Genomic DNA, 12,583 nt, shown 5'->3' with positions numbered 1-12,583 from the left:
ATGAATTTTACAATACATCCTAATTTTTCTACGACAATTTACTATGTAAAGATAGTACCTATATTATGTGTCTATCTTTGATATGTCTTCAAACTATGTTTTTGCCAATTTCATCCAAGTCAATTCAACAGGAATATTATCGGTTATTTCATTAAATATTTAAATTGTTTAATTATGCGTTAGACCATAAACAAAATAATACTAAATAACTAGTCATCTATATACGTAATGATGGTGGATATTATATCTTCAGAATTTTACGTATCTTTTTTTTATATAGAGTCAAATACAGAGACAACATGATCCATGAAAGCGATCGAGCGAAGAGAGAAACTACTCTCAACGGCTGACCGCACTATGCCGGCTCATTAAGTACTTTTTCACGCTACGTTTAAAGGATCCGTATTTTACTTAAATCTAAAAGGAAATTTGAAAAAATACCCCTATATGGTAGGTAAAACATCCTTCCAGCCGACGGCGTTTCAGATGTCCCAAGTCCAACTTGTGGCACGGCTCCCGACTAGTCGTGGAATCGACAGTTGGCTGCGGCTTCGTGTCTGGGGGTATGCTGCAGTTCCTCCCATATTCCCTCATCCCGCTTTCCACCACAACCAGTAGCAAGTTTGTTTTAGACACGTGAGACGCCCAATACGCCGGATGACAAGCACCGGGTCGGTCCTCATAGACCACTGGCGATGCTCCCATAGTTTCTAAGATATATTCTTGTTTCAAAATGTATAGACTGATGCGGTGATCACAAGAGAACGGTTTGTCCTCTTCCTCTTGGGCTGGTATGGTTTCGTTTTCCGACGGCGGTGGATTGGTTGTCGTGGGCTCCTCTGTGGGCTCTTGGTTGATTAGATCGCTATAGTCTGCGAGACAACCATGCGGTTATTCAAAGCGGAAATATTAAAGGTATTATATATATATATATATATATATATATATATATATATATATATATATATATATATATATATATATATATATATCATTTAATTATAATAACAAATCGAAATTACTGTTATGAAAATACTTTAAAAAATATAACATATGAGTATATATATACTAATATAATCATATTATAATTATTATAATGTATAGTGTGATCTCTTACCGTCATCCAAAGCGAACACTTTCCAATTCCAATTTGTAACATCGGATAAAATCAACATAGCCTCTGCTAATAACCAACGGAAGAAATTCGTAGCTGTACTAAAAGGCTGAAAATAAATAAATTCATTTAAAAAACAAAATAGAATATATGTCATTAAATATCAAATTTATAATTAATTAAAAATAAAATAATAAAAACGAACAGCTCTCCGTGTGAAAGTAAATAATAATTTGATATCATATTCTTTCAATTTGAAATTCGTTTGAAACCTACTTAGTTACAAGTATAATTTTTTTTGCTATATTCAGTTCTGACAAAACATCACATACATTTGGTATGCACGCAATGATTTGTCAGATTTGAACTCATCGATTTTCAATCAAACGAGTTATTTCGTAAACAGATAAGATTAAAAATAATTAGAATTCTAATCTGATCATCATCATCATATTAGCCTTTAACCGTCCACTGCTGAATGTAAGGAGGTTTTGCCAGTAGTTGCCACGCTTGGCAGGCGGATTGGCAACCGCAGTTAGGCGTTGGAAAGGAGGACGCTGCTATCTATCCCTCGTCCTCTCTTAATCGCTTCTTACGACACCCACGGAAAAAAGGGGTGTCTTATTCTAAGCCGGGACCACACGGCAATCTAATCTAATAACTAGAAATAATTGTACTCGTATATAGAACGCAATTAGTTGCACCGACAAGAGGAAACTCTTAAATGAAAAAACATATACAGAATGCACAATATTGAGTTTATAATATTTTGCTACGCAGTTTTTGTTCAACAGTGTATCTTATTTGTCTTAAAACAAAAAAAAAAGAATAGTTCAAATGTAAATTTGAACAACGGAATTATAAAACTTTCCTATCACAAAACTTTATTTGTGGTACTACTGATAACACTGATTTGCAATATCGATTTTTGTGATAAGAATACATAATACTGTAATGTTTCTTTGAAATACCAGATCGTTTATAAGGCAATTAAAAAAGAAACCAAATATCTAAGGCATCTATCTATCTTTATACATATCTCTTGCTACATTCATTAAAATTTTTCATCGCAAAAGAGCCACATCAATTATGAACATACATAAACATTCCAATTAATGACGAGATATGTTAGAATCAGCGTCACTCCTCCTTTACATCCTTAGGATGTTATAAGAGGCAATTAAAATAAGTCTAATACACCTGCACAAGACAAGGAATACACGAAATTAATCCTATATCATGTGAATGCACTGCTTTTTTTTATGTATGATAATGTAATGGTAACCCCACCCGCGCTTTCGGTATATACCGGCGGAGCACCAGTGAAGGATGATAGGTGAGGATGAAACAGGTCAGTTAGCCCATCGTGACGAATTCAACAAGAATTGTTCACGATGGTTTCCAGGGGAAACCACGTGGAGGTCGACCTAATAGGGCATATTGCTAGCAATGGGGCTGTCAAACTCCATTGCTAACAATCCCTTTCCCCCTGACTGTACTGCTGACCGCCTGGTCAGCTTACCAGGCTATATCCTGTACATGCTAGCCTTAGAAGGAGGGAGCTAATAAAAGGAAAATCGGTAGATCAGTATCATTATACTGATTTACCGATTGGGTCACGATTGATCCACGAATTGGGCGGCACTGACCCACCGCTCCAAGGAATCCAGATAGACTAAGGCTGCAGCTATGAAACAGTAACATTAAAGCAGCAATGCGTTATCTGTTTCAGTTAAAAAGATAGGTATTATGCTTGATCCCGTAATCTCTTATGAATACGACTTCCTGGTGAAGAATGTTAATATAAAATACTAACTTTTCCCCGCGATTATATTTCCGTGGATTTTATAAATAGGAAAACAAAAATAAATCACATCTGTGTGACAATATCAAGATAAAACATACAAAAATTTTTAATTTGAAAAACCACATCCACTTTGGTGCAGTAATTTTTACCTGATACTGGGACAAACATACAAACAGACAGAAAATATATCTTAACCTAAACGTAGCCCAGATTATCATGGTTTACAGTTTATTCTAACCCAGGAATGCCGCGAATTAGAGCTAGTAACTTCATATTTGTACTAACCGTCGCTACTGTCCAGGCACTGTTCGGCTGTTTTAACATATAGTAAGGACATAAAGCCTGATAGTTGAACACCTCCACATGTTCAAATATCGATTTGTCTATAAACGACTGTAGCACGTGTCTCGTGTTCGAGTCTATGACTCCGAAGAACTGGCCTATTTGTTCTTTTTGCCTTGATAATACGACGTAACCAGAACTGTCTATGACATAGCAGTCGTAATTATCTCCGTTGCATGTAAACTCCTGTAACAAAGAAAGGGAGCAGTTATAAATAAGTTATATTTTTATTTTAAGAGCCAAACTCGTGCTCGCATATGTAGTTACTCGTGATTAAGGGTCCCAGTCGGTCACGAAACTAATCAGGCATTCACGATAAAAATAAACGTAGGTCAGTTTGGTTATTCTTAAAATTACATTATTTATTTAGCTTTTACTCGCAATGTCGTCCGTGAGACCGGGATATGTTGATTGGCCGACATAAATAGTAACCCATATACTTTTCCATCCCATATATATCATCATCACATCAGCGGTTAAATGTCCACTGTTGAACATAGGCCTCCCCCATAAGGAGGGTTTGGCCAATAGTTGTCACGCTGGGCAAGCGGGTTAGCAACGGTAATCAGGCTTTAGTGATATTTTAAAAGGGATACTGCTGCCCATTTCTCGACCATTAAATTCCCTTAGGCCATCTCCTTCTTCCTCATTAAGTCGCCTGTTACGACACCTACAGTAAATGAAGGGATGGCCCACTCTTTTACGGTACGATACAGCAAATATATGTATATAATTCATAACAATTTTCATGACGACTGATAAAGCCGTTAAAGTGCGAAGAGATGTTAACATACAAACTGACTTTTACATTTATAATGTTCGTAAGGCTTCCCATTTATATGAAAAGCCTCGTGGGCATACTTATTTAATTATTTTTTTTATACAACTTGGAATGGCAAACAAGCTGACGGCCCACCTGATGGAAAGTGGTAACCATCGCCTATAGACATGAGCAGTACCATGGACATAACCGAGTATACTGTTTCGCCCATGATACCCCCCATGCGTTGCCATTCCTGAGGACTCAGGTGTTATTCCTTTGTACCCAGTAAATTCACGCCATATCCCACCCTTCAAACTGAAACACAGTTATGCAAACACAACTGCTTCACAGTTGAAACACGAGTGGGACAGAGGTATCCAAGCAATCGACTTTTGTACAAAGTTTCCCTCTGGTAATAATACTCTGACACAGTGGGAGGAGATTGAAAGTGGCGGGAACTGGCGATCCTAATACCAGCAATATACCCTGGAAACTATCGTATTTAATACTCAGTGGGTCAATTGACTTCATCCTCACCTATTACCTCCCTGGTACTCCGCTAGGATAAATCATTAGCGCAAATATGGTTACCATTCAATTTTCATCCATTAACATATGCTCTACGAGAACACAATGACTAATTCTTTTGGTGTCTGCCAAATTTAAATTTACGAGCATTAAAGATTATTCGAATTTAAGATACCTGTTTAAGATTATGCTCGGAATGTCTTTAATACATAAATAATAGTAAGAATAAATAACTAGTAGTAGCAAGTAGTTGTTGTTATTAAACTAGGATACCCCGTCCCAAGTAAAATCATACATCAAACATTTAATATCATTTATTAGAACAGTCAAACCAAAACTAATTTCGAAAAGTATATTTCCTAGAATCGACCGAGAATCGAATCCGGGATCCCATTTACGGAAAGCAATGTGACTACTGGACGATTAAGGTATTCGAATGAGTATAAAATGTGAATATAATATTTATACCTTTTCCGATGTTTCATTTGTTATTTCTTGGAATCTCTCTTGAAATTTCAAATATGAATATTGGAAGCCGACAACTGATGCTGGAGTCTCAGATTCGCCGTCTTTGTAGAAAATTGCATAACTGGACGTCACTGTTATATCTCCATCTTTGTTTAGCACAGATGGTCTCTTTTTGATACTCTCGTCCAAAATAGGTAAAGGCGTGGCTATAACTACGGATTCCTTGTTTATCATATGCTGTAGTACTGCTGCTTTGTACCAGGTCTCTTCGATAGCAAGTTTATTTTTGTCTCCAAAAACTCTGAAAATATATAAAATTGTTTTGTATTATTATATATACCTTACATTATATAGATGGAGCATCGAACCTCAAAAACAGGTCAACTTTTTGTCAGCTAATTGTCAAATCAAATTGCTTTAATCAGTGTTCTTACTTATAATTACTCATAAAATGTATCCTCACGTATTATTTAATAAATAAAATGAATGTTTACGCATTAAAAATATGCAGAAATTATAATGCAAAATAAATATAGGGTTATAAAGGAAACACCCATAACTATCACGCAAAATTGTATGAAATAATTGACCTGTTTTTCTCGAGGCATTTCTATGGAGACACTATATTTATATAATTATATATACAAATTTTCTTTACCAAACTCTATTGTATAAAGCTATGAATACAAACAGAAGTGAATCACAACTTATGTCAGATCCATAAACAGAGGTAACATGCTATGTGAAATTAGATATGTACGTAAGATTGTTGTCTGAGAATACGAAACTTGTCGGAAACATTGAAGTGTCTAGATCTACATAATATGCAAAATGTGCTACAGTATCATCACTTGTCTGCAATCTGTTATTGTAAAATTAAATTTCTATAAAATATTTGCCTTCACTTACTTTTTGGTAGAATTTTTCAATCTGTTTCCGAAATCGTCGACTACTTCGTTTTTATCTGAATCAAAAATATAATGCCATCTAGTCAAACCACTTGACGTAGCAATGAAACGGACGCTGACATTGTACTTCCTCGCGAGTTCCAATTCCTCGTCACTCCTACTCCATGTGTTGAAATAGGGAGTTGTCAACTTAGCATCGAATACCAATTGCTTGACCAAGTCTTCGTTGCAGTAATAATCATCTTTGCCAAGTTGCGTTGTAGCGTTTCCGCAATGAGCTGTTGAAGTAATTAATTAATTACCACATTGCTCCAACCATCTGGACCTTAAGCTAGGTTTCCCTGTGTTGAAAAACCAAAGAATGAATATCTAGCACAATCCTAAATATTCAGACCCGAGGAGATTCAGAACCGTACCATAATGGCAATCGCCTCTACCTCAAACTAAGAGATTATGTGAACATTGATCTGAAATAATGAACACAGCCTATAATAACCATATCCAAGCCAACATAAGAAATTTTATTTCATAAATTGCCTTGATTGAAAATCAATCCTGCGATCTCATTTTCGCAAAGCAATATGCCATTGTAGTCACGTAATAAAATATATAAGTAAAATTACGTAGAATGTCAAGAAAAGTATAAATTGTATTTAAAAGTAAAGAGAATATTTCATAAATTTATAAAATAAAGATGGTCTCATATCTTTTCATACGCGCCACATGTTCCTGTTTATTAGCTTCCGACATCAAAAAAGGAATGTCATAACCAATTCTTTTGACGAGGTGAGTTTTAAAATATTTTACATAATAAAGTAAATATAAAACCTGCCGTTAAATCAATTTTCGCGTAACCCGCTGAAAAGCATCCGATGAATTTTCAATTACATTATCAAATATCCCGTGCACACACCCTCGTCATTTTTTTTTCTTTTATTTTCTTTCTTTTATGTCAGCCACTTATTTGCGTGTGGGTGTGATGCTATCAGAAAATTCCCTTAGTCATCTCCATCAACTCGCGCGGCGAGATAAGTGATTGATCACATTAAAAGTGTCATATTCCTGTATACTTACTTTCGACATCAAAATCATCAGTCTCCGCCTCTTCTATATACTGCTTCTTTGTAATATCAATTTGATTCTTCGACAAATTTACCAGAAACTTCCAAATCTCTTCCTCGGGATTTTTCGATTCGTGGCCTTCTAAATAATGATACTTGCAGTATACCCTAAAATAATAAATTAAGTTTTGCAGATTAAAATGATTCTAATTGTGTAATGTATTGTAAAGTAATATGTCATAGCCCGAAGGATAAGCAAGTTGAAGTGGCAATGGGCTGGACACATAGCTCGAAGAACCAACAAGCGATACGGAAGAAAGGTTCTTGAGTGGCGACTCCATATGGGCAAATGCAATGTAGGACTTGATGGAGTGTCGATCTCAAATGCATTGCAGGGAATCAATAGATGCAGGTAGCTCAGGACCGTTCCTTATGGGAGTCTATGGGGGAGGCCTATATACAGTAGTGAACAAATAATGGCTAATATGATGATGATGATGAATTGAGTAATGTGAGGTACTTACGACATACCCACATGCTCAATGTACCTTATTTCTTACGTATTTATTATCGCAAACATAATACATTATTAAAATCTTTCGCGTGAATTTAATGACTTCTCATGCTATTTTTTTTTTTCCTTTTGATCATCCATTATTGTCCGTATACAAAGGTCCAAAACAATGAAAATAATTACGGTTATTAAACAAGCAGACTGAATTTTTAAGGACAATTAAACAATTTACAAGAATGTATGTATTAAAGTAATAAGAAGACTCTTTATATAAATTGGAAACATTAATAAAAAAAAATCTGTCTTTATTACCACGTTTTATATTTTGAAAGAATTTCAAAAAGAAAGACTTCTCCGTTTACCTGTATTTTTGTGTCTATATTTAGTGATATCTTTGGTGATTCTAAATGGGATCTTTCAACCGACTTCAAAAACGTTAAAGGTTCTCAATTCAGATGTATTTTTTTATGTTTGTCTGTTATCGCTTAAATCCGTCATTTTTAAACCGATTCAGAAAACTATCTTTATCAGAAAGGATATATTTTCAAATAGGTCCCACAGAAATTTTATCAAAATGGATTTAGTACTTTAGTTTTTAAATCAAAATAACAGATTTTGCCAAACTTAATAGTTTTTTAAGTACGCAATCTTAAGTAAATCTTGGACTGCAAAAAGTAATATTATAATATTACTTTTTGCAGTCCAAGATTTACCCTTATTTGCCATATCTTGACAAAAGTAATATGGGACCAACTGTTATTTTTTTTTTCAAAATAAAAACCAAAATTATTTTACTTACTACTCAGTAATTAAAACAAACTTTCCAATATTTGAGATTTTATAAAGGCGTAGAAGTAACATTGCAAATGGAAATACTAAATAATAAGTTGAAAAACGTTAAACGTAATGACGTTTAAATGGACGATTGGAATACTTGCCAATTGATAATATTCCTTTCGTAGTGTAATTGGGAATACACTCAACCCGGATAACAAAAAGATATGAGTTCTAATCAATGTAATACTAATATGAGAATCCAGCTATCGGAAGCATAAATGTATTTATATATTTAGTGAATACCGTGTGGACCGTACCTACCCAGAAATGGTAGGGGGGAAAGGGATTGTTAGTAATGGAGACTGAGAATCCCATTGCTAGCAATATACCCAACCAGGTCGAGCTCCTCGCGGTTTCCCCTGGAAACTATCATGTTTAATTCCTGATGAATTCATCATGATGGGCTAACTGGCCTGTTTTCATTCTCATCGATCACCCTTCACTGATGCTCCGCCAGCATATCCCGTTAGCGCAGGTTACCATTCCACTTCCACCCATCAAAAAAAAACCCCAAAAATGGTGTTAACACCAGGAAGCGAGTTAAGATTCACAAAGACATGTTTAAGAGTACATATTAATCTTTTTAAAGGGCCAGACTCCCCTAAAAATAATCTCAAACACGCTACATATCCGTTGGCAAATACTCAAATTTTTTTTTGAAAAGTTATTTAACATATAAATTTTTTTTTTAATGATATAGATGTTACAAATACAAACAGATAAAACTTACCAATCGGGATGTACTCTGTAGCTAAATCTGAAGTAATCCGTGACGTTGATGCCCGTCAGTTCCTTCCCCTGTTTCGCCTCTAGGGGGTTATCCTTGAGCAAAAGTTCCGTATCCCCATACCCTTTTGGTAAAGAAATGCCCATAGAAAAAGGTGTACCTTCCAATTTGTTGAAGAAGTAATCATGTTTCACTCGAGCAATCCTCCTGAGAAATAATATCCATTAGTAGATAATGTTGATTTTTGCCAGATTTAACAGGTTTTTTCGCTTAATTGAATTATTGTTGACTTATTCTTAAAAGGGCAATATTCCGTTATCGTAACTGAGTTACGACTTGAAAATAAATCATTTTACTAATTATAAAAATGTCTGTTAATATTGAAGATTACTGTTGAAATATTTGAAGTATTCAGAATAAAAAAAAAAACATTCATTATATATTTATTATTTATTGAATCTTATGTGAATTAGTTGCACCGATAAAAGGAAACTCTTAAATGAAAATGAAATGAAATGAAATGAAATGAAATGAAATGAAATGAAATGAAATGAAATGAAATGAAATGAAATGACATGAAATGAAATGAAATGAAATGAAATGAAACGAAATGAAATGAAATGAAATGAAATGAAATGAAATGAAATGAAATGAAATGAAATATTTATTTGCTTTAAACAGACATTTGACATTATAAGGGCCATGTGACACAACTTTTTGGCATCTGTCTAATTGCCTTAAAATTGTAGGCATGCAAATCTAATTTATTCCTTAAATAAGATTACAAATTTAATTTATACTAATACATTATTATGATCATAGAATAATAAAAAAAAAAGAAAAAAAAAGAAAACAATGCTCAAACAATTATCAAGTCAAATTACATATTCAATATCGTCAAATAAAATTAACAATTACATTATTATTATTAATTAAATACAAATTACATTCCATATGTTATGTCAATAGCAAATTTATGTCAAGTCTTAAGGATTTATATTATTAATAATTATGTTAACTATTTTTGGGATGTGTAGGCATAATATTCTCCCATACTGTAAAAGACCTTATCCAGAAGCCATAGATGAAGCCGTTTCTTAAATATTTTCAGGGGAAGGTCTAAAAGATCTGAAGGAAGTTTATTATATATTTTTTGGGCCATAAATGAAACATTTTTTTGGTACAAGGTCAAATTACTTTTTGGTATCACAAGTTTGTTTTTTCTGTGTGATCTAATGCCTTCTTTGAGTTGTCCACATGTATTAAATAATTCAGGGTGTTGCTTAATAAAAGTACATATAGCAAATATATACATGCAAGTCAGGGGAAGGATTCCTAATTTTTTTAATAATGGCCTACAAGATTCCTGGCACCCCACATTGCTAATAGCCCTTATACATTTTTTTTGCGCTTTGAGGACTCTTTCTATGTCAGGCGAATTCCCCCAAATAATCAAACCATAACTAAGTGCTGATGAAACGAATCCATGATATGATGATAAAAAAAAACCTTATGCATATAAAATATGATATTTTTCTTTGTAATTGATAAATGATAAATACATAAATTGGTACACGTGTTCATTATGTTGCAGTTTTTATAATTAATTAAGTGGTATTTTTAATATTGAATTTATATTATTAATGAATTGGCAACCATGACTAGATAAGCAATAAATACACAAAAAGAAACAAAATATTATTGCAATATATATGTATTAAATTCCGATGAGTTAATTATTTTTAATTTCTTGTGTCATAAATTTTAATATTTGCATGCCTATATTATGGCAGAATAAGATTTGACTATAATTGTCTTTTTTTTATACAACTTAAAATGGCAAACAAGCTGACGGCCCACCTGATGGAAAGTGGTAACCGTCGCCTATAGACATGAGCAGTGCCATGGACATGTCTTCTAATGTAACATCTGTAAATGTATCTTATTCTAGCAAATAAATGAATTCTTATTCTAGAAAAGGCTCTCAAAGACTTTCAAAGAATAGTAAAAACAACAGAAACGAGAGAAAAACATTTAAACTTATATAAATTATTTTTGGAAACTTTCCAGAAAAAATATATAAAGCCTTTAGGGAAATCACCATAATTCTTCGTAGTGGTCGTATAATTTCGTAGTTCTGTACTACTTATAGTTTAACTAAATGGACTCCAGATAATCGAAGTAACACATATTAAACATTTATATATGACTAGACAATTGCCAATTTAGTAAAATACTAGCTGACCCCGTAAGCGTTGTTTTACCACTTATTGCGAAATATAAAAATCGCGATTAAAATACAGGGGTTGGTCGTAAAACGATGAAAATTTTAAGTTGTATGTATTTTTCAATGCTAAATTATAATAAAATTAAAATAAAAAATTGGTCAAAAAAATAAATAAAAAAATTTTTGTGGTGGGTCACCCTTATCACTGACGGGTATGAAAAATAGATGTTGGCCGATTCTCAGACCTACCCAATATGCACACAAAATTTCATAAATATCGGTAAAGCCGTTTCGGAGGAGTTTGGTAACAAACACCGCGACACGAGAATTTTATATATTAGATAAAAATTATATCCCAATAATTATTGTGAGACTAGTTGGCTCGGTAAACGTTATTTTTACCACCACCTATCGGGTTCGTTTTTTCTTATTGGAATAAGGATTATCATATCTCTCAATTTACAATACACGTTTTCAAAAATTCATTAAAATCGGTTGAGCACTTTCGAAGATTAAAATGAACGAACACCGTAAAACAGAAAATTTATGTACCTATTAACAAAAAAAAATGTAGAAGTGGAGTTCGAACCCTCCTTCGACAAGGAATTAATATTCTTACCAGTTAAGCTACTGCTTCACTGGGCTCATAATATTTCATTCAATTTTTCTCATAAATACAGATACACATACACACACACATAATCAAATAATAAAAAGCTATCATTACCTCATGTCGTCATAGTGGAAAAGCACTTTGACTTCCCTCATGTCACCGCTGACGCCATCCACTAGGCTCTCCCTCAACGTTTTGATCTCGTCGCCGAGCTCCCGGGCCCCCTTCCCGTCGTCCACCTGCTCCACCTCCACGAAATCTACGCTGTTGTAGTTATCTTGTAACTCGTCATTTATCTGTTGGTTTTACAATACAATACTACAAGTATTACCTACCGTAAAACAAAAATAAATATTGTAAACCTTAGTGGAATAGTTAGAGATAGAAGAATATATATATATATATATATATATATATATATATATATATATATATATATATATATATATATATATATATATATATATATATATATATATATATATCCTTTTTTTTTTATACAGAGTATACAATGCCTTTAATACGAGTCTGAACTGAGAATGTTCACAATTTTAACACATTAAACACGTAGCTTTTGTTTATCAACGGGCTACAAAAAATACATTTAGAAAAATATTTTGTTTTTCCAATCATTATCGGTTTACTCTTAGAAATCCCAAACAAATCGCAAAGGA

At 33.4% G+C, this 12,583-nt stretch overlaps 1 protein-coding gene across 1 annotated transcript in view; it reads right to left on the bottom strand.

Annotated features, from left to right (window-relative positions):
* The window catches only part of LOC113518500 (voltage-dependent calcium channel subunit alpha-2/delta-4), a 30,707-nt gene that overhangs the window by 469 nt on the left and 17,655 nt on the right, over positions 1–12,583 (bottom strand). The window contains exons 11-18 of the mRNA XM_026903464.3: positions 12,024–12,205; positions 9,073–9,276; positions 7,005–7,159; positions 5,932–6,208; positions 5,023–5,323; positions 3,207–3,449; positions 1,118–1,223; positions 442–872 (exon numbers count right to left, since the gene is read on the bottom strand). Coding sequence (XP_026759265.2) covers positions 442–872; positions 1,118–1,223; positions 3,207–3,449; positions 5,023–5,323; positions 5,932–6,208; positions 7,005–7,159; positions 9,073–9,276; positions 12,024–12,205 — 1,899 coding nt within the window. The remainder of the gene's footprint in view (positions 1–441; positions 873–1,117; positions 1,224–3,206; positions 3,450–5,022; positions 5,324–5,931; positions 6,209–7,004; positions 7,160–9,072; positions 9,277–12,023; positions 12,206–12,583) is intronic.

The sequence above is a fragment of the Galleria mellonella genome, unplaced genomic scaffold (assembly GCF_026898425.1).
Source record: "Galleria mellonella isolate WM207_F2 unplaced genomic scaffold, CSIRO_AGI_GalMel_v1 utg132, whole genome shotgun sequence".
NCBI classification, from domain to species: domain Eukaryota; kingdom Metazoa; phylum Arthropoda; class Insecta; order Lepidoptera; family Pyralidae; genus Galleria; species Galleria mellonella.
This window is presented reverse-complemented; position numbering and strand designations above follow the sequence as displayed.